A 22,391-nucleotide genomic window follows, 5' to 3' on the forward strand; every position below is an offset into this window, starting at 1 on the left:
ACAAATGTTTGCTGTAATGGTGAAGAAACTGAACCATGTTGAGAAACTGCATTTAAAGTTCATGCACTAATACATCAAATGAACTGAAAGTTGTCAAAGGTTTTTGAGTAATGAGCATTAGACAACAGGATTATCAAGATTGTGTTTATTAACTTTGATTCAACTGATAATACTCAGTGTACTTTCTTTGTTTCAAAGAGTTCTTGGTTTACTTTGGCCCCAGCATTTCACTTGGCTTCACCCACTGATCAAACTGCTCCTCTGTCAGGTAGCCCAGCTCCACAGCCATGGCTTTCAGTGTAGATCCTTTCTTGTGAGCTGTCTTGGCAATGGTGGCCGCCTTGTCATATCCAATGTGAGGGTTGAGTGCCGTGACCAGCATCAGAGACTCATTCATGAGCTTGTTAATCCTCTCAGTGTTGGCCTCGATGCCCACCACACAGTTGTTAGTGAAGGAGACGGATGCGTCGCCAAGTAGCCGTGCAGAGTTCAGCACATTCTTGACCATCATAGGCTTGAAGACATTGAGCTCAAAGTGTCCATTGCTGCCTCCAACAGTGACTGCCACATGGTTGCCCATCACCTGGGCTGCCACCATGGTCATGGCCTCACACTGGGTGGGGTTCACTTTGCCTGGCATGATGCTGCTTCCAGGCTCATTCTCTGGTAAGATAAGCTCTCCAAGGCCAGAACGGGGTCCTGACCCCAAAAAGCGAATGTCGTTGGCAATCTTCATCATGCTGACAGCCACCGTGTTCAGGGCTCCGCTCAGCTCTACAAGAGCATCGTGAGCTGCCAGAGCTTCAAATTTGTTAGGAGCTGTGACAAATGGCAGGCTTGTCAGAGAAGCAACAGTCGAGGCAACTTTCTCTGCAAAGCCAATGCGGGTGTTCAGTCCTGTTCCGACTGCCGTGCCTCCTGCTGCCAGCTCATACACCCTCGGCATGGCTGCCTTTACTCTCTCTATGCTGTACTTCACCTGCTGGACATAACCACCAAACTCCTGTCCAAGGGACAGCGGTACAGCATCCTGAGTGTGTGTGCGCCCAATCTTGATGATATCTTTGAACTCCTCAGCTTTAGCAGCCAGAGCATCATGCAGAGTCTGCAGGCCAGGAAGCAGGACCTGATGTACTTCTGTGGCGACAGCAATGTGCATGGCAGTGGGGAAGGTGTCATTGGAACTCTGACTCTTGTTAACGTGGTCATTGGGATGAACTGGATCTTTTGAGCCCAGTTTTCCTCCCAGGATCTCAATAGCTCTGTTGCTGATCACCTCATTGACGTTCATGTTGGTTTGTGTTCCAGATCCAGTCTGCCACACCACCAGAGGGAAATGATCATCCAGCTTTCCAGCTGAAACCTCATCTGCAGCCTGGATTATGGCATCTGCTATCTTTGGGTCCAGGCCGTAGTCCTTGTTCACTTCGGCAGCTGCTTTCTTCAGAATACCAAAGGCCTTGATCACTTGAATTGGCATTCTCTCACTTGGCCCCCCAATCTTGAAGTTCATGGTAGATCTGACAGTCTGAGCGCCGTAGTACTTGTCAGCCGGGACCTTGAGCTCACCGAACGTGTCCCGTTCAATCCTGTACTCCGAGTTGGCCATTCCGGATGTGCAGATAAGGAGTTTAGAGTTAATTTGTTGCTTCTGTAGAGTCAGGAGATTGCAGTTAAACTGCTGGACACTTCTTAAAGACCGAAACATGGCTTCGCATTAGAGGTGAATCCGGGGGGAGGTCAACGCAGCTACCCACATTGTAACGCGTTATTGGACGAGGAAGAAACTCCATCGCGTTGCAGCCAATCGTGATGTACAAAAGGCGGGACTTCCGCTACGTTTGTCCAATAGAATGGAAGAGATCAAGTTGCTACATCCGGTTTTGTAAAGTTTTCCAAAATGTTAAGAGGTTTTATTTCCGATGTTAAAACAAGGGCTAAACCACTTGAAAAATAAAATCCAATTATTTTCGAAATATTTTATGATCAAAACATATGGTTAAATAATCAATCAAATAAACATTGACTTCACACTTCTGTCACAATGTGAAATCTATGGTACAGGAAATGTTAAAATTAGAGGCATAATCGTTAAATTAATATATTAATATGGTTATTCATTGGTGAATTTTGGCAGTGAGTGACAATGCACATTATTAGACACTACCGTAGATGTGCCAGAGTTTGAAAATACTATTTTAAAACTGCATCTCAAGACAAAGAAAAACAAAAACATGGGGGAAAAAAAAAGATCAAATATCACATATTTACAACTGCAAAGATCAAGTGCAATGAACACAGTCCCAAATAATGTTTAAAAATATCATATTAATATGTTTTCATGTTTTCAGTATATTTATCCATTACTGTATCAATGATGAAACTGGATGAAACACTATAGGACTGAGACTCATTTATAAAACATATAAACTAGTAAGGAAAAAAAGTAAGAAATTTTGTTTGTTGGATCAATATTTTCTTGTTATCTTCACAAAGGTAGTTATGTTTTTACCACTGTTTATCTGCAGTTTGTTAGCAACTTTATACAAAAACTACCAGAGAGATTTTTTTTTTCTAAGAATGTGTCTTCGTCTAATTTAGAACACATTAAGTTTTGGGAATGATCAGGATCACCATCTAGACATATGCATGTAACTCCAGAGTAAATGATCAGGATCCTTGGTCAAAAATACAGAACCTCCCAAAGGGTTTTACATGATATCAAGATACATCTGGATCCTAGTGAAATTCTGGATAAAACGATCCAGAGCAGAAAAAAAAAGGAGGTTTTTTCATTTTCATCATCGGAAGAGAACATACATACATATATATATATATATATATATATATATATATATATATATATATGCAGTGGCTTGACTACATTTGTTACATGTTTATATTATACATATATATATATATATATATATATATATATATATATATATATATATATATATATATATATATATATATATATATATATATATATATATATATATATATATATATTTATATATATATATATATATATATATATATATATATATATATATATATATTTATATATATATATATATATATATATATATATATATATATATATATATATATATATTTATATATATATATATATATATATATATATATATATATATATATATATATATATAATATAAACATGTAACAAATCCCACAATATAGTCAAGCCACTGCATTCATTATTAGTATATCTAGGACTCTAATAGTGTAGGCATATAAAATGAACGTAGGACAATTACATGCGGTGGAAATCACAATATGGATGGAAATGAGCTGTTTGGTGTAGATCTCCTCTTTTTGAGTGCTTTTCGAGTTGTAACAATGCTTTTTGGAGTTAAATTGTATACTGTTGGAAAGACTTAAATGGTGACACATTAAGGAAAACTCACTTGTGGGATGAGTAGCATGGTTGATTGTGTGAGTCCGTAAAATGAAAAATTTGTCCAATTTTCTTTGCTAGGATCAAACAACTAACTAAAAAACTAACTAACAATTGTCTCTCAATTTCGGCTACTGGCACCCTGGCTGCTGACAGTCAGATGCTTGATTGGTACCTGAAATCACCACCAGTGAACCTACAGCTACAGCTGTCAGTTGGATCATAGGGTCAAATTGTGGGAAGATACAGTAAATACCATGCTGATTTCTGCTATGTTGCTCTAGGCAACATCTTTTGGTAGTATCAGCATCTTCTTCACTATAAAACCAAGGCTTGACATTTTTGAAAGCAATCTCAATGCAGAGATGTCAAGTTGAGTTTATGTATCCAGGAGTTATCCCATGTCTCTACAGTTGGAGAATGAACTCTAAAATACTCTTCCCACAGCACAGTTTATCAGAAACTACCTCAAGGGTTTATGAGTAGGGAGGGTGGAGCGATTTGCCTGCAGTCTGACCATAACCTCACTGAACAGCTTTGGGATCAGCTTGGGAACGCTTTTCATGCCAGTGACTAACATCATCACATCAACCAACTTGCAACAAATGGGATGCCATCCCACGGTGTGATACCAAGTTGTTGCCCAACATGATGACATTCCAGGCCATTGCTGCTGTGTATGGTTCTTCCATGTCCTTTACATTTTAAATTAATAAACTGTTAAATTGCCAGTATGTTTTGTTTTAATTAGACTTCAATCATCCAATCTAATAAACATCACCAAACAACAGTCAACGGCAAACTAGGCTGGCAGGGAAGATTTAATAAGTTTCTCATGGAACCCACAAACTGAACTCTCTTCTAACAAATGCATTTTCCTTTCAAATATGATACAGCTTTAAAGGGAAATGAGCATGTTTTAAAATGTCTTTTGTGTTTTGTTTTATTTTCTAATCAAAAGCAAAGTTAAATTCAAGAAATAATCACTAAACACAAATTGGCTAACTTTTTGCATTACTTTTCGAATAATTGTGATAATAATTGCCTGATTTTTTATTTTTAACAAGGCAGGAAAACTTGCATAAGATGAAAAGTGGGGGCGGTTTGGTTCAAAATTTGTCCAGTTTTCCACACATCTTTCAGAGTTGAAGAGTTTCTACCTGAGATGTGCTCTCATAGTGTAAAATGTGAATGAGTGTACAGGGGAGCAACCTTTACAGGATATCAAGAAAGGCGATTGAGGATTCTTGACTTTGTTTTTGTGTCAAAATCAATTGAGTGTGTATTCTGTTGGCTCATTGTCATGTCTATGTCATGTGTCCCACCGCCTTGTTTTTTCTGGCATTTTATATTTGCAATCTCATCTCATCCCTTCACAACATTTCAGAACTGCACTGCATGAGTGAAAATGGTAGCTATAGCATGACATAATGTCAATACAACAGTATTTTATAGTAACTTGTTAATGTAAGCTACATTAAAAAAAAAAAAAAAAATCCTGTTCTTCTATTTTGAAGTCTGAACGCGGTCTCCTGCGGAAGTAATTGATGTTTTACGTCCATCTTCGCAGCATCGGCTCTTCTCGCGGTAACGTTGCTATCGGTTAGTATGCTGCTAGCTTGCTAGCTAACTCCATCGTTTCCAGGTTTCGTGTCTGCCTGAAAACATCAAACCAAGAGAGACACGGGATCGCTGCGGAACTGAATACTTTTTAAAGCCAGGCTGCACAGAGAAGGGGGACAATGCCTCACAACTTTCAGCCAGGAGACTTGGTCTTCGCTAAAATGAAGGGATACCCCCACTGGCCAGCTCGGGTAAGCAGGCAACGTTACCAGCAACCGAAGGGGCGGAGGAGGGGGCTGCTGCTGGGCATGGGACGCTGCAGAAGATTCCCTCTGTATCTTTGCATTATCTAATAAATATCAATAAACAGAAACCCAATTTACTCTGGGTTAGCTGGCAGGGAAGCAGGCAGCGTTAAAGGCGTACAGAAAACGTACAGGGGGTTATATTTGCATGAGATGCTCCTGGCCTAATCTGCTTGGAGACATTTACCAGCGAAGCTAACGCTGTTATGGTGGAAATTACGTTTCTAATAACTATGACTTGTTTTCTGGATTATCAGAGCCTCTCTTCACGTAAACACATATAGTTCATGACTATAAATGGTTATATCTCAAATGGATTTCCATCATTTTGATTTTCAAACATGGCACAGTCATGTTTGAGTCTTTAACAAACTGTAACATATTGACTGACTTGGCTTGCTGATGAAGATCATGCTTGTTTACAGATTGAAGACGTGGCTGATGGAGCAGTGAAACCCCCTCCAAACAAAATCCCAATTTTTTTCTTTGGAACACATGAAACGTAAGTGTCAAGTTATCTTCAGACATTTAATTTCTCCTTCTACTTTTATTTGGTATTTTTCTGCTGTTTATTCTTGTTTCCTATCATGTTAAGACAGGATGAAGATTCTTTATCTTGGTTTCAGGGAACACAAATTTAGAAACGAGCTGCTGAATTTACACTGTGGACCTGTTTGCTGTTGTAAAAAAATGTGTATTGTTTAGAAGAAAAATATTTTGAAAGCAGGTTTAAAATGTTTCTCTGGTTTATTGTTTCTAAATTAGTAAATAAGATAATTTACCATGGTAATTTGAGGGAGGAGATGAGTTCTTGGTTTTTTTTTCAGCCAAGGTTTCACTGGCTTTTTTTTTAAATGTAAAATGACAAAAATGATCTGAGACAGTTGCTTCATGAAATCTCATCTATGAAATATTTTTATACGTCACTTTAAATTCTTTCACTTTGAGCATCCAGTGTTTTTCAGAGATAAGGTGTTTATTGAGATGACAGGTGCAGTACACAAACCCGTCACTAGATGGCATAGTGTGCCGTCCTAAAGTCCAGAGCCAGCAAACATCTTCCTCATTACATCTGTAAACATCCTGTTATTTGGAGAAGACTTTAGACATATGCTTGTTTTCAGTTTATTAATTATACCTTTTTTCTTATTTCTTTCTTCCCAGAGCATTCCTTGCACCAAAAGACCTCTTCCCTTACGAAAAATACAGAGAACGCTATGGAAAGCCCAACAAAAGGAAGGGATTCAATGAAGGCTTATGGGAAATCCAGAATAATCCACATGCCTCCTACAGTGCCCCACCTGTAGTAAGTCAACCTGATAGCTGAAATTCACGAATCAAAACAAATTCTACTTTTAGCTATCATTTGTTTTCTCAATTCTCATTTCATTGTGTGGTACCAGTTATAGTTGTCCTACAGAGGTGTCAAACTCCAGTCCTCGAGGGCTGGTATGATTCAAATCAAATGGATCCAACAACTTCTTGTCAGCCTACTCATTCATTTCGGTCAGGTGTGTTGAGTCATGGAGACAAAGAAAAAACCTGCAGGAGACTAGCCCTCGAGGACTGGAGTTTGACACCTGTGTCCTGTCATGATACCTCAGGGTTTAAGACAGACTGATGACTGCTGCGTGTAATTCTTGACTGGAAACTCTGCTGCATTTCTTTTTGATGATAGTTGTGTGCAAAGTACCATTGTTTTTGTTTGTCTCTTTTTGAGAAATATGTCTTGGTCCTCCTATTATTTGCAGCCACCTAGTTCATCTGACAGCGAGGGCAACAATGCTGGGGGTGGAAGTGATGAAGATGATGTGGAAGACGAGGATGAGAACGCTCCAGTTCCTCGGAAAGCAGATTCAGGTAGCCAGGATGACTCTGATTCTGGGAGTGAAGACCGAGGAAGAGGAGGTGGAATGAAGCGAAAGCCGCAGGCCCCCAAGGTAACGATGTGTGTCAACATTTGGTTTAATTTTCAGAATAAATTCCTCACCGCTGTAACTGTGCAGCCTGTTCAGTAATTTGACTTGTGAATAATCAATCAGCTGAATAGAAACGTGGTATGCTTGGTGACAGCTTAGGTGCTGCTGTCAGTACATGACAGTACAGTATAGTACTTTGGTTGCTATGCGCCGGGCCGCTGGCAGCAAGTTTTTGCAGCTCCTGATATATCTATCTATCAAAATAACTTTTGTCCTGCATGACTGCATTGAATCTGTTAGCTTATACAAGAATGTCAACAGCAGGCAGCAAAAAAAAAAAAAAAAAAAACACTCTTATTTAGAATGGCTTTCTCTTTATATCAATAGGTGCCGTAGCAACAATAAAAGCTTGGTGAGGTTTGCTTAAGGGAAGTTTGACAGGTTACATTGTTTTTCTCAAATCAAAAATAACTTTTGTTTGCGTTTTAGCGGCCTCCTCCTCCAAAAAAGGCCCGCGGCTCCTCCAGCGACCGAGACGAGGAGAGTGGATCGCCTTCTGGATCAGAACCCACGCCCTCAGAGTCCGACTCTGGCAAAAACAGTGACCAGGTAAAAGCATGTGTGTCATTTACACTTCAAAGGCACCAAACTGCCTATAAAGTGTCTGTGTTTAACTTTTTTTAAAAAATTTTCCTTCACCAGGATTTTACTCCAGAGAAGAAATCTGGTGGACGAGGTGGAAAGAAAGCAGGAGGCAGAGGGAAGAAAAAGGTTAAAAAAAAATTGTGTTGTTGGAATATTTTTACTATCATTGAACTTTCTGTCTCTCATCTCCAACCTTTTCTTGATTCACTTTTTTGTGTTGCAGAAGGCTTCTTCTGACTCGGAGTCTGAGTCGGGATCGGAGTCAGAGAAGAAAGTAGTTGACAGCGACTCGGAGGACGAGAAGCCTCGGCCAGCTTTGTCTGGCTCAGAATCCCAGTCTGGCTCAAAATCCGAGTCAGATTCAGACCCACCAGCTCGGAAAGGTCCACAGCCTCGCAAGAAAGGTACAGACTCAGTCTGGTTCCTTCACTGGTTGTAGCTTTATCTAGAATCCCAGATAAGTGGCTGGATTGTGGTTCATGTTATTTGTCCCAGTTATTGCTTTGTACCTCATGCTTTTTGCTTTTTTTTTTTTTTTAAACTTGATTCACAGAGAAACCTGCACCAAAGCCTCGTGCACGTAAACCCAAACCTCCCCCAGCAAGACGAGCACCATCATCATCCTCAGACAGTGACAGGTAATCCTCCATATTTTTAAGATGTAAATATTATCATCGCACCTTTGAAAGTTTTCACTAATATTGTTTTTTTCTAGTGACAGTGAACCCGATCGCATCAGTGAATGGAAAAAACGCGATGAGGAGCGCCGACGAGAGCTGGAGGAGCGCCGGAAAAAAGAGGAGGCCGAAGAGCTGCGCCGGCTACGTGAGAGGGAGAAGGAAGAAGAGGAGAAAAAGAAAAAAGACAAAGAGAGAAGTAAGAAAGGAAGCGACAGTGACAGCAGCAGTAGCTCTGATGAAGGTATCGACGATCACCCGTTGAAGAAGTCGAAGAAACCTCCTCCTCCTCCGATCCCTGCGCCGTCTGACTCGGATTCTCCACCACCAGCCGAGGTAAATCTGAAAACATGTCAGTCATCTAAATTGGAAAATGCCCTAGATCACATCCAGCTTTATTTAGAGCAATACGATTTCCGATGGACCTCAGCAACATCTCATACGTTTTCCATCAAAAGGTGAAGAAATCATCCAAGAAGCTTGACAACCAGAAGAAGGCAAGAGTAAAGAAGGAGAAGGAGAGAAAAGAAAGAAAAGAGAAAGAGCTAAAGGAGAAGAAAGCCAGACGGTCAGAGGAGAAGTCCAGAGCAAGGTGAGTGCACAAAAAGGGGAGCAGACAGCAGTAAGCAAACCTCATTAGAGGAACGGCATTAAATATTGAAAGACACGGATCACAGGGTTCTCTCCTGCCTAGGTCTAAGCCTGAAAAACCCAAACGCAGACCAGAGAGACTGCCAGAGAAGAAAGTGGAAAAGAAAAAGGGTCAGTTGCACTCACTGTTTCACCTGCAATGCAGCTGACCATCAATTATTTCCACACAAGCTCCGTTAATGTCATAATCTTCACGAAGTAAATTCGTAATTGAGTGTTTTGAATGTTCTCCAGAGCCGTCACCCGAGGAAAGGTTACAGAAACTCCATACAGATATTAAGTTTGCACTCAAAGTGGACAACCCAGTAAGTTACAAATACAGTTTCCCTTCTGCCGGTCTGTTGTTCGTGGCACGGTAACAAGTTTATTTTATCTGTGTTCTAGGACATTGAACGATGTCTAAAAGCACTGGAAGAGCTCGAGACTGTACCCGTCACCAGCCAGATCCTGCATAAGAATGCTGAGGTTATTGCCACGCTAAAAAAGGTACACTCTTCTATCGATCACTTGGCTGTGCTTCATTTTTCTGAGTCAGAAAATTTCTGAGGAAGGAAAACTTGCATAAGATGAAAAGTGGGGGCGGTTTGGTTCAGAATTTGTCCACAGTTTTCCACACATCTTTCAGAGTTGAAGAGTTTCTACCTGAGATGTGCTCTCATAGTGTGAAACATGAATGAGTGTACATGGGAGCAACTTTTACAGGATATCAAGAATGCAAAATGAGGATTCTTGACTTTGTTTTTGTGTCAAAATCAATAGAGTGTGTATTCTGTTGGTTCACTGTCTTGTTTATATCATGGTCCCACCGCCTTGTTTTTTCTGGCATTTTATATTTGCAATCTCATCTCATCCCTCCAGAAAATTTCAGAACTGCACTGCATGAATGAAAATAGCAGCTATACCATGACATAATGTCATATTGAATTTTTTAAATATATAAGATTATTCATAGCCATTTAAATATACAGGCGGTCCTCGGGTTACGGGTTTCTTGACTTACATCAGTATGAAGTGATTTTCAGCTTGTAAATCTTGGTTTGTGGTATTTAATATGAAACTCCTTAACACACACCACCGGCTTCAACATTGTAATAGAACCCAGTGCATCTGTATTTCTTAAATAAAATGCAACGTGCATTTCGATTTGTTTTTGGTCTTGATAGATTCGGCGGTATAAAGCCAGCTCTGCAGTCATGGAGAAAGCAAGTGATGTCTACAACAAATTAAAACTTCGCTTCGTGGGCAAGTCGGAGGTGGCAGCTAAACCGAAAGAAGAGAACAAGGAAGCAGAGAATGATGTGAATGAGACACAAAACACTGGTAAATTTTTTTTTTTTTTTTTTTTTTTTTAGGTGGTAACAATTAGCCTATTCATGTATTTATTAAGGCTTGTTTACCTCTTAATAGATTATCCTGCATGTTTACAAACTGTGCATCTAAATTCCTGTGATGTAGAATCCACTCCAGTGAACGGTGAATCAGAGGAGAAGAAAAATGATACAGAAATGGAGGAAAAACCAAAATCACCTGCACAGGAGGAGAACGACAACAACACAACTTCAAGTCCAAACAGGTGAGCATCACAGAGGAAGCAACGCACGGTGTCATCTGTACACATGCAGCAATTGTTCCTAATGGTTAATGTGTGCTTTCCTTGCAGGCACAGCCCAGACAGTCCAGCTGAGCAACAGACACACACGTATGATGAAGCAGACAGCTCCATCTCAGCAGAGATGGAACCGCCTGCTGTAGAGAGCTAAAAGACTCTTCACAACCCCATGCAGCGGACCAAGTGCTTAAAGATGGTAGTCTCTCTTCGACGTCGCATAGTGCTCCCGGCCCAACAACATCACAACACGCATCCAGAATCTTCTGCAGCATCTGTTTTGTCAATGTTGATGTTTTGGACGTTTTGTGGTACAATGGTCTCAAAGCAGAAAGCTCATCCACACGAAATGTTTTTGTCCATCGTTTGTCCCGTCAAAAGGAAAGCTTCCTAGCATGATAGTTTCAGGCGCCGCACAAGCCTATTTCTTTTGTTTCCGAAATGTGTTTCTACTTTGGAATGACACAACACCCGTCCTGGATCATCACCTCAAATCCTGTTCCAGGTTTCTTTCAGTGCAGCACATGAACTCTTTCATACTGTACGTATATTAAATAATGAGATTTTTTTTTAGCCCTTCTAACCAGACTTTAGGCCGAGGTAGTATGAGATAAAACTTCACAGATTCTTCCAGGGAGGTTGAGAAGAAATAGTGAAGCTGTTGATCCGTTGCTCTGTGGATTTTGTGCAGCTCTTGCAACAGTTTGCTTCATTTTATAAAGCCTGCCAAACATTATGAAGGCCTCTTCTCTGTGTGTATGGCATTGTGAGACTGGTGAGGTAATATGTGTGGGACTTTTATGTTAAATATTTTTTTAATTATCTGGTTTAGATTCAGTTAATCCAGTCTGAAATGTAAAAAGTCACTTAAAACTGTTTTCCAGCTGAGATCCACCAACTTTTTTATTGCCTTGTTTTCATATGATTACAGTTTTGTCTAAAATAATTGCTGTGGAGTTCAAACACCTTACACTCTCTCTGCTCTAGTGTGCTTTCAGTAACCTGCATAATTGAGTGAATTACAATACAGACTCAAAACTGCCCCTAAGAGTTATTGAGATCTCCTGTAGCTGCAGCCTATTTTGACATTTTCTTGTCATGTGCATACAACATGTGTTTTTAGTGCTATGTAAATTGGTAAAGCATTTCTATCACTTAGTTGAGACTTGAATAAAAATCTCAGCATGGTTTTTGTTGCTCTCATTTCCTGCCGAATGAAACTTGATTAGAAGTCAAAGTCCAGCTGTACTACAGGAGAAACATTTTCATAGAAAAATATTTGAAATTGCACGTGTTTAAAGTGGAAACTGACAGGATTACTTGTCTATATTTTAAGCTTTGTTCAATAATATGAATTTTCATTCTACACCTAGTTTGTGGTGCATATTTTTGACCATGCAGGTGCAGAAAACTAGTAATAATGCTATTGAAGTTTTTAAAACAAAAAAAAAAAAAACAACTTAAACTTCATTTTACAGTTTTATGCAGAGATAATGTTTATATGAACTGTGATTTGATGGTGGTTTGGACGAACAGCTGGATCTCCCCAAAATAAAAAAAATTTTGTTTGTTTTTTAAGAAAATTTTCAGTTCTGATATGTGCATCGTTTTTTTTATTTTCACTTTTAACATATATACTTACATTTTGTCATTTAGAAAAAAAAATCTTTTTACAATGCATGCAATTAAATTCAGATAAACCTTATAGTTGCAGACATACAGGAACAAAAGCATGTGACAAGGCACAAGCAGCAAAGGGTTAAACAGAATTTGCTTCTTTTTTCTTAAAAAATCTCTTCTGTTGCTCTTGTATCAGACCTACATTTTAAAAACTATTTTAGTTAATTTTTATTCATTTATTTAGAATAATAACCTCTTCTTTTAAATATAAAAAAAATTAAATATAAATAAAAATAAAATTCTTAACTTTGAAATTATAGAATTATTTTTTCAAATTTGATTAAGTTTTAGATAATTAAAACATCGTTTTATAAGTGATTAAAATGAAATTAAATTAATTTATTTTTCAAGCTGAACGTTTAAAGGGGATATTATGTCCAATGAAAAAGCGGGTGTCAGACGGCAGATTGTTCCTGTGATGTTGGAGCACTAGACCTTTAATTCCTCAGATTCCCACATGAGAATCTCGCATAATACTCCAGTCAGCTGACTTTAGACGCCATTTTGTCAGCCATTTCCTACACTGATCCATTGCCAGCGTCTCTGCACAGCTCAGGACGCTCCGTCTGGCCTCAGCAGCTACATCTGCCCGGGCTCGGTAAACAGGAGCAGACCCCGCACACGCCATACCCGGGTGGATGAGAGACAGTCCAGCGGGTCGGTTGGCACCCACCAGAGCTCTGCAAGGCGCCCTGCCCCGCGGGACAGAAGCGGTACAAGTCACAGACAGACATGGCTTTGAAGATTGTCAAAGGGAGCATCGATCGGATGTTCGATAAAAATCTTCAGGATTTAGTACGTGGCATCAGGAATCACAAGGAAGATGAGGTAAAAAACCACCACGCGCTGTCACCTTGCAGGTTTTAATCCTGACATTAATCAGAAACGTTTAAATCAAACTATCCAGCCATTACCGTTTAACCGTGACTAGCTAACTCATGTTTAAAGCTAACCCAGGGTTAGTTAAGGTTAGCCCGGTTATTTCAGTCGCCAGCTAGCCTTTAACTAGGCAGCTGCTTCCAGACAGTAATAAATGCTGTTGGCTTAATGACAGACCGCTGTATTATACTGGTATTGAGAGCAATATTATTTCCAGTTTAGAGCAAGGAGGATTATTGTATATAACTAACAGCTAGCTAAAAGCCTGTTAGATGAAGCAGATGGTGGGGAATTTACCAGGAAATATCTCTTTAGCATAACTTAGATCAAATAAAAGATGTTAAAAGGTTAGTGATGTGGCCTAGGGGACAGGTTAGTTAGGGGAACCAAGGGGCCAAAAGTGGATTAATTCTGATGGAGGGGCCTTATACATACTTTATAGGGGGCAGTTGTTTACCAGTAGCTATGCAGAACTGGGAGGGCTCTTTCCACTCAACAACCACTGTTTAATCTACCTTATGTCTTTTCTGTGCCTTGTTTAGGAATTAAATGGAGGTAATGAAGTCATGGCGGACATAAATTTACAAATAACACAATTTTAATGTGTTACTAAAAAAAAAATAAGGGGAAATTCTGCGTGTAGCTGTAGATTAAATATACTTGAAATAAGTGGAAAGGCTGTTTGCATTTACCATCCGATGAGCAGCTGATGAGATCATCCAGCTCTGTTGGAGATGACCAGCTCATCGCAACATCAGAGCTGAATGGGAGCAAAGCAGGAGGGTCCATTAGAGGGCACTGTTTAGATCAGACATGTTTCCCAACCTTTTTTTTCTTTAATGAGGCTTGTGCTGGTCATGTCTAACTTGGGTGTAACAACTATGCTGTTTTAGTTACACTGCAAATTCTGTTCTTAGGCAAAGTCTAAGAACTGCCTCGTACACTTATTACAAGTTGCTAGCCAGATGTGAAGTACAAATGTGGTCTGTCCAGTCAGATTTGTCCAATTTATTGTCTCATTGGAAGACTTGTATTGAAGCAGGACCTTAAACAGCAGATATAAACAGCAATGTGTTTGCAAATGCAGTTGTCTGTGTTTGGGAAATTTAAAAAGAAAGTACTTTGATCAGCTGAGTTTTTTGGAGTTTTTTTTGTAGGCAATCTACACTTGATCTCCTGATTCAGTGTATGGTTCTGCGGCGTGCGTCAGTGGTAACCCAACCTGGACTGTCTAGATTAGGTGGTGGTTGCCCAGTCAACAATGGATAGTTTGCTGAAATATTAATACTCTGTGTGTGTACTCCCAAGTATGTGTTGACTTTTTTTCCTGGCTGGCCCACATTTTCTCATGCTCTTTATTTGTTTTTCATACGTGTGTGGAAGCTTTTGCACCATTCATTCATTCCCTCTCTCCCACGCCTTTAGAACAGAAGACATATTGAAGAGGGGTGCAAAAATGTGTTCAGTATAATTCAGGAAGGTGACTAGAATGCAGCTGAGTTTAGACCCATGTGTGCTCTATTAAAATAAAAGCTTTAGCACTAGTTAGCTTTGAATAGTACTATGGAAATGACAGGCCCTCCAGCATACACTAGATGCTCCTCATTGGCTTAACATCAACTATTTAAGTTATTTCAGTACGTTTTTAATTTGTAATAGAAGATTGTGACTGAGAAGCAGTGTGTGTTGACAGTATGTCAGTATGCTCTCGAGTTCTCTATAGGCCACAGCTTCTCCTAGAGCGGTAGAGCTCAGTCCACCCCCCTCCCCTCCTCCTGTCACTGTGCTGTCTCATGACTGCTCACACATGACCAGCACACTCTCACACTCTGCATGGCCATATCTGTTTTTTTTTCTTTCTTTCTTTTGCAAGGTTGTGCGTTTTAACAAATGCTGTTTCTACACCGCTGAATAAAACACATATCCAATGTTTCAGATGCCATGTTGTATAATTACTGTGTTTTTCTGAAATCATTCATTCATTGTCTTAACTGCTTAGTCTGATTAAGGGTTGCAGGGGAGCTGGAGCCTATCCCAGCAGTCTTTGGGCGAGAGGCGGGGTACGCCCTGGACAGGTCGCCAGTTCATCGCATTTATTCAGACATGATGCCACAGAAGATGCAAATTAGTTTAGATATTTTTTCTTGAATGAGAGAGCTTTTATGTTATATGATCAGTGTCCCTGCTAAGGCTATACAGGAAGTATTATGAGCAAAAAGGCAAACTATTATAGTTCTCTCTCTGCCGGTTAGATATTAACCATTCTACCAGGATTGCCAACTTGTTTCTGGTGCTTATTAACAGCCCAACACCACGGATGCAACTCTGCCTAATCTGATCTGATGCCTGTTGTTTTGTCCTCTCTTTTGTCTGCCCTCAGGCCAAGTACATCTCCACATGCATCGATGAGATCAAACAGGAGCTCAAGCAAGACAACATCGCTGTCAAAGCCAATGCTGTGTGCAAGCTCACCTACGTAAGACCTGACTCTATCTGCATGACTTTGTATGTACATAGCAACTGGGACACATGAGACACTGTATATCTGTCAGTTTAAACTGGCTTGTACTTGTGGGAAAAATACCAAGGCTTTGCTGTTGCTAATAAACACTGTATTAACATTATAAAATGCATCTTCGATTGGATTATTAGTCGCCATCACGGTTAATTCCAGTTCTGTGGAGTTCCAGTTTACACACAGACTATAGGTTTGTTAATTTCTTGGTCCCATACAGTTTGTTTTCCTTTGTAGCTTGTTACAGAAGAAAAGTGGGCTCAAAGCCTCAGAATTTAGTTAATTTGTGCTACACAGATAAAATCACACACAGAGCCCACACAACGGGACAGTTTGACTTCCTCCCTGATGTAAACTTCACCTGCTTCAGAATATCCACAAACTGAAACCTTCTGGATCAATGGCCAATCGACAAGCTTGTGTTGAAGTGTAGACATTACTTTACCCCCCCAGCTGCATTAAGCGAGATATTGAGGTACACTGCAGTTTTTATTGAAACAAGCCAACCTGCATCCAGGACATGCAGCATTAGTCTGAGTGTGCAGCCAGCTGTGAGACGAATGCGCGCACACACACACACACACACACACACACACACACACACACACACACACACAAACACACAGTATATGAAGTGAAGCTCCAAAAAGAGCAGAGCAGTGGCCTTTTCGTATCTGTCATATTAGATAAAGTGGGATATACTGCAGTTCATTTCAGAAAAACGATCCCTCCAGTGACTTCAAGGAGCTAACTTTGAGATTTGTTTGCATGAGTGGAAAATCCCAAATTGGATTGGTTTTGTGGAATAATTTCAGCCATCGTTGCGTTATGAAAAAGGTTTGTGATGACAGTTATTTGTTTAAAAATTATGTGAAATAGGATCGAACTTAGATATGTGGAACTGAATCTGTTAAAGAAAAAAGATGACACGAATGAATCAGAAGTGATGTAGGATTTACTTTATGCAGCTTTAATTATGAATATGTTCTAGTCTCTAGGTAATGTAGTCCATATTCAATCATTCAAATGCTTAAACCAGCCAGGCTTAAACTGTTGTTGATCTTCCACTGATATAAATTCATCTCATTCACTTTAAACATGGTAGTTGATATGAATAGGTAACTCTGGTTGTTATGAATGTAGCTGGAACACTACAAATATTTTGGTCTTGAATACAGTAACAGAATAATGCTGAATCCCACGCATGTAATGAGTTTTTGCCAAACAGGAACAAGACAACGTATCTATATTATGGTTTATAGCTTAAAAAAAAGGTTTATATCCAGCAAACAGCAGGAAGTGAACTAAACTGTGCAAATTCTGCTTAATGAAGTGAGTCGTTCTACTTGAAGTGAATATACCTATTTGGTTTTATGTTAGTCTTCAGTTCAAATCAGTTTGTTTCTGTCTGCTCTGCTGGGGCAGTTCTGACCCCCTCTTGATTTTAAATGCAGTCTGTCTTTGTTTTTACAGCTTCAGATGCTGGGCTATGATGTCAGCTGGGCTGCATTCAACATTGTTGAAGTCATGAGTTCTTCAAAGTTCACTTACAAGGTATAACTGGATTTTTTTTCCTTAACTCAGCGCAAGTCTCGGTATGCACCAGGGTTTGAACCAGCTAGGAAATACTTAATTAGGATATAAGTTTATTAGACTCAGCTCGGTATTCACATGGAAAGTCAGCCAACCAGCAAGCAGGAATACCTGCTGCATATTACACTGATAAGATCGGATATGTTTGTTGTATTTTAATATATTTTTCCTGCATGCTTTTTCCCCTGCAGAGGATTGGCTATTTGGCGGCATCACAGTGCTTTCATGAGAGCACAGATGTCATCATGCTGACAACCAATCAGATCCGAAAGGTCAGGGATGCTCTGTTCTTTTGTACACCCCGTGATTACTTCTAGACTCTATTTTTTTTTTCTCTCTCTCTGCCAACCTTTTCTGTGCTGTTGACCTTATTTATCGTGCCTTTTTTTCTCCTAGGATCTCAGTAGTCCCAACCAGTATGACACAGGTGTCGCCCTAACAGGCCTGTCTTGTTTTGTGACCCCTGACCTGGCTCGGGATCTTGCAAATGACATCATGACTCTGGTGCGTATTGCTGAATATATCAGTTTTACCCGCAGGGCTTATTTTGTGGAATAGTTTTTCCCTTGATTATTTCTCTTTATTGTGTTTTTATTTATTTATTTTTAAGAATTTTGCAGATATGTTTTTCAGTTTCATCCTGAGTGTCCCCACTGATTTAGCTGTTTATCCACTTTAGATGTCGCACACTAAACCATACATCAGGAAGAAAGCTGTGCTCATCATGTATAAGGTGTTTTTGAAGTACCCAGAGTCCTTGCGCCCTGCTTTCCCCAGACTTAAGGAGAAACTGGAGGACCCAGACCCAGGTACCATGAAACACACTATGTCCAGTTAGTTACACAGGAAAGCATCAGTCCAGTTTTCTGTCATGTGTGAAAGAAGTTTTTTTTAAATTTTTTTTATTTATTTATTTACTTTTTTTTTTTTTTTTGTACCTCTCAAAATCTTGGTTCCAACTTTCGTTTTGGTTGTATTCAATTTTTTAATGCAAAGTAAATGATAAATGCATCTGCAGCTTCTCGGGGACAGCCATATTCTGTCCCCTATGAATTATTCAGTGAGGGAGAATCTGAGATATGAGACTTGTGATACTGCTTGGGCTAAAGTTAAAGGCACACAGAACACACCAGCTGAAAGATAAAGCACTTCTGGTTAGCTAAGATGATGACGAGTATTTACAGGATAAAACAGAAGTATGAAAGTGGTGATGCATAGCTACAGAAAGTTGGATGGAAGTGACATTTATAAACATTAAAGCATGTGGAGATACTAAAATACTGACTGGTGAGAGAGCTCAAAGTCCCTAAAAGCTTGGCAGAAAGATTTTTTGTAATAGTAGAAACATGCAAAGCCAGGCAGCTTTTTTTTCCTTAAGCTTAGTAAAAAATAAAATCTTAAAGAATCACCAAAATCTGCAATTTTTTTTTTTTTTTTGCAAGCACTCATGTTGAGGAACAAAGAGTCCATCACCAAAGAGCAGAAGTGTGACAGAAATTAAGGTTTAGAGCAGAGGTGTCCAAAGTCTGTCCTAGAAAGCTGCTGTCCTCCAGGTTTTTGATGTGTCCCTGTTCCAACTCACCTGGTTTACATTAAATGGATCCAACAGCCAATGAAGTTCTGCACAATGACAAAATTATTTGTCAGCTGGGTTGGAGCAGGAGTACATGGAAAACCTGCAGAATTGTGGCTCTCAAGGACCGGAGCTGTGCACCCCTGGTTTAGAATTTCCAAAAGGAAATGTGCGATGCCTTTTGTTGCATCAGGTTTCCATTGTGCTACCCGTATTTGAAAAGCAGTTCAAACCTTTGTGAATTTTTAACATAAGAGAAAATACATTGATGTCCAACAAAGTGACACAAAATCAGTCGACACTGAAGTGATACTGTACGGGTGTTGCTCTTGTTGCTGTTAGTGTAGCGAAGACCATACCAGTCGTGTCATGAATTATTAACTTTCTGTTAGTTAAGGCTTGTTAACTAATGATGGAAGCCAGTCTCTGGAAAGAATATTTTATTTGTGAATAAAGTACTCCACCGGTGTCAGCTATCAAATGTGAATGAGGTGTATTGGAGCAGGGGTACGCTAAAAGGCTGCAAGATTGTGGTCCTTATGGATAAAAGTTTTTCTCTTGCTATTTTTATTTCTTTTTAATTCACTTTTTTCCTTATAGGCGTCCAGTCAGCAGCAGTCAATGTTATTTGTGAGCTAGCCAGGAGAAATCCCAAGAACTACCTGTCGTTGGCTCCACTTTTCTTTAAACTGATGACATCTTCTACAAATAACTGGGTTCTCATTAAGATCATCAAGCTGGTGAGTCAGCAGGATACAGGAAGCTGCTTATATGAACCACAGATATCAAGATTTCAACTGTTTTTGTTTTTAGTTTTTTTTGTGTGTTGTGTAATATGTTTCATATAGAAACACAAAAAGTCATGTTTTGAGACTTAAATTTTAAGCACATATAAGTGTAAATCCAAATGAAAGGAGAACCCATACTAAATCTTCTAGTTGGTATAGAAATCTGTCAGTAGATTGTGTCCAAGTTCACTTCTTTCTGTTGTCTCCACAAAGAAAAAACTCATTACAGTGGCAGCAGTTTATTTGTACAAAAAGATTGACTTTTTATTTCTTTTATATATTAAGTTCGGGGCACTAACACCACTGGAACCGCGATTGGGGAAAAAGCTTATTGAACCTCTCACAAACCTAATCCACAGGTGAGATGAACTTGTCAATCATATTACTTTAGTAGTACAAGATTATGTGATGAATGCATCAGTAATAATCTGCACTCTGTTTCACCCCTTCCTCTCTCACAGTACCTCTGCCATGTCTCTGCTGTATGAATGTGTCAACACTGTGATCGCAGGTCAGTACTGGGAATCTGTGGGGAGCATAGTGGACTCGCTTATTTAATTGTGATTACTGTAAAGCTCTGCACTCAAGTTTTAGATGATGAATCATGATGTAGAATTTGTAGTAATGTGAAGATTAATTCTCTGATTAGATTTTATGACTTGTGAACTTGATTTGAGCAAATATCTTTTTGCCTCTAGGTAGAGTAAAATGTGCAAATAAAGATGAAGAAAAATTTATACTCTCTAGCAGGGTGTCCTTTTGCATGTTTTAGTGTTGCTGTCTATGAATAATGAAATTTACAGATGGACACATTTACATTGTACTTTTTATTAAAATTTTTTCTTTTTTTTTTAAACTTAAATATTTTGTTACTGTCTTCATCATGCATTGCAGTGTTGATCTCTTTGTCCTCTGGGATGCCTAACCACAGTGCTAGTATCCAGGTAAGCTTCTAAATCCTGTCCTCCTTGCACATTCACATAGATAGATGCCGATGATAACCCTTTCCACTCCAGTTGAATCATAATGCATGCTGTCTGATCAGACATATGTTGAGCAGAAACACAGTGGATTGCCAAGGGATTCACATTTTTGCTTTCAGTCAACATCTCCCTAATGCACAAAAATAACTCAACAATCTCAGTTAGGGCTCATTTCCCTCATTTTATTGGTTTCATTTTGGTTCTTTGAAAAATGCTCGTGACAGAATTAAAACTGGTGTGGAAAGGTGTAAAATGGTGTTAATGTCTGCTTTTTCCCTCTTTTTTTTTTTTTCTCCTGCTCTCTCTCTTTCTCTCTCCTCCAGCTCTGTGTGCAGAAACTGCGAATCCTCATAGAAGACTCGGACCAGAACTGTGAGCCCTCTGTCAATGCCTGCAGTGTGTCATTTTTTCATTGTCTGCGTGTTTCTGACTGTGGAACAGTCCGCCCTTTTAGACAACACTAACGTAGACCCCCTGACTCTGGATAACTCGAACGTTATTACCTCTTCACCCTGGACTGTGAGGAGGCCAGCATGGATTGCTGTTGTGCTGAAGTAATATCCCCCCTTTCTCACAGAAAGCCAGTATGATAGAGAAAATGAACAACTTGCAGTGTGTTTTTTTTTTCCACCAAATTGTTGTTTCAGTCTGAAATGACTAAAACCTGGCATGCTATTATCAAATTTCAGGCCTTGCTCTATAAACGCATGTCCTTGTTCACATCCAGCTGGAGTTCAGATTGCTGTATCTGGCCATTCGAGTTATCTGGACCTCCATTCATAGATAGCTGTGTGTTTGTGGAGTAGAACGTAGATTATTATCGTGTTCGTAGAGCAGACTGTCCTGTAGTTTAAGGTTTTGTTTGTGCTCTTTTGCACTTTTTGTTGGCTTTTATCACAGCTTGGGGTTTTTTTTGTTGTTTTTTTTGTTTTGTTTTTTTGCTTTTTTTTTAAACTTTTATTTTATAAAATTTAAACTCCGGGCAGTTCACAAAAGTTGACACAGTCTAAAATATTTGTTTTAAATTAAAAATGAGATGCCCCTCCTCTGAACCAGGATCAGGAGTAGTGATGTACTGAACCTCCATAATAGAAAAATTCCCAGCCTAGGATTTATACTGGCTCTCTATTGATTAAAAAAGCAAAAATAGATCTGCTTTAGGTACAAAATGAAAATATAAAAATTTAATTCCAATTGCCAAATGAAAGGTCATTGACAAACTTCCAGTATGAAGCTTAAGGTGATGACACTGGTGACTAAAAGAGGAAACCGAAGCATCATTAAACTTTATTGACGAAAAAGCCAAAAGTTTCCATTTTGGCCACGTGCAGTTTTAAATGAACAGGATTAGACCTAAAACTGATGAAAGCGTCAAAACGGGGAAGAGTTGAGAAACTGCTGGTCTTCTCTCTTTATGGTGCAGGATTAGGATTTTTTCTGATACCCGTCCCAAAATAATAGTGCTGTTATTTTGTCAGGAGATTTAAGGGGATTCTGCACGTGTCCCCATCCATTTCTGTAAATTATTCACATGAGAGTTTAGCTTTGCCCCACGCCAAGGTCACGGCTGCACTTGCTTATTGATTCAGGAAG

At 39.3% G+C, this 22,391-nt stretch overlaps 3 protein-coding genes across 5 annotated transcripts in view; 2 read left to right on the forward strand and 1 right to left on the reverse strand.

Annotated features, from left to right (window-relative positions):
• Window positions 1-130: 130 nt before the first annotated feature.
• On the reverse strand, window positions 131-1,767 carry fh (fumarate hydratase). The gene has a single exon (XM_079245321.1). The coding sequence runs from the start codon at window positions 1,706-1,708 to the stop codon at window positions 209-211; it is 1,500 nt and encodes a 499-aa protein (XP_079101447.1). The 5' UTR covers window positions 1,709-1,767; the 3' UTR covers window positions 131-208.
• A 3,304-nt stretch (window positions 1,768-5,071) lies between these two features.
• On the forward strand, window positions 5,072-12,149 carry hdgfl2 (HDGF like 2). Its single transcript, XM_079244857.1, has 16 exons — window positions 5,072-5,235; window positions 5,715-5,791; window positions 6,454-6,595; window positions 7,041-7,229; window positions 7,698-7,817; window positions 7,911-7,979; window positions 8,077-8,257; window positions 8,407-8,491; window positions 8,569-8,866; window positions 8,989-9,122; window positions 9,225-9,292; window positions 9,416-9,486; window positions 9,566-9,667; window positions 10,345-10,501; window positions 10,637-10,754; window positions 10,842-12,149. The coding sequence occupies exons 1-16, from the start codon at window positions 5,164-5,166 to the stop codon at window positions 10,939-10,941; spliced, it is 1,983 nt and encodes a 660-aa protein (XP_079100983.1). The 5' UTR covers window positions 5,072-5,163; the 3' UTR covers window positions 10,942-12,149.
• Window positions 12,150-13,140: 991 nt separating this feature from the next.
• ap3d1 (adaptor related protein complex 3 subunit delta 1) overlaps window positions 13,141-22,391 on the forward strand; it is a 28,458-nt gene continuing 19,207 nt past the window's right edge. For all 3 annotated transcript variants that reach the window (XM_079245737.1, XM_079245739.1, XM_079245738.1), the window contains exons 1-11: window positions 13,141-13,295; window positions 15,727-15,822; window positions 17,335-17,415; window positions 17,646-17,726; window positions 17,851-17,958; window positions 18,134-18,263; window positions 19,628-19,767; window positions 20,101-20,174; window positions 20,277-20,326; window positions 20,710-20,759; window positions 21,122-21,170. In XM_079245737.1, the coding sequence (XP_079101863.1) occupies window positions 13,200-13,295; window positions 15,727-15,822; window positions 17,335-17,415; window positions 17,646-17,726; window positions 17,851-17,958; window positions 18,134-18,263; window positions 19,628-19,767; window positions 20,101-20,174; window positions 20,277-20,326; window positions 20,710-20,759; window positions 21,122-21,170 (955 nt within the window). In that variant the 5' untranslated portion in view covers window positions 13,141-13,199. The remainder of the gene's footprint in view (window positions 13,296-15,726; window positions 15,823-17,334; window positions 17,416-17,645; window positions 17,727-17,850; window positions 17,959-18,133; window positions 18,264-19,627; window positions 19,768-20,100; window positions 20,175-20,276; window positions 20,327-20,709; window positions 20,760-21,121; window positions 21,171-22,391) is intronic.

Source organism: Telmatherina bonti (genome assembly GCF_933228915.1).
Source record: "Telmatherina bonti genome assembly, chromosome: 8".
Classification (NCBI taxonomy): Eukaryota; Metazoa; Chordata; class Actinopteri; order Atheriniformes; family Telmatherinidae; genus Telmatherina; species Telmatherina bonti.

What these genes read in the sequence shown, in the direction of transcription:
- fh (XM_079245321.1), bottom strand. Translation starts at nt 1,708, where the DNA reads ATGTTTCGGTCTTTAAGAAGTGTCCAGCAGTTTAACTGCAATCTCCTG.
- hdgfl2 (XM_079244857.1), top strand. Translation starts at nt 5,164, where the DNA reads ATGCCTCACAACTTTCAGCCAGGAGACTTGGTCTTCGCTAAAATGAAG. An exon ending in TTATTGCCACGCTAAAAAAG is followed by an intron (nt 9,668 to 10,344) that starts GTACACTCTTCT and finishes TGGTCTTGATAG; the next exon opens with ATTCGGCGGTATAAAGCCAG. An exon ending in ACAACTTCAAGTCCAAACAG is followed by an intron (nt 10,755 to 10,841) that starts GTGAGCATCACA and finishes CTTTCCTTGCAG; the next exon opens with GCACAGCCCAGACAGTCCAG.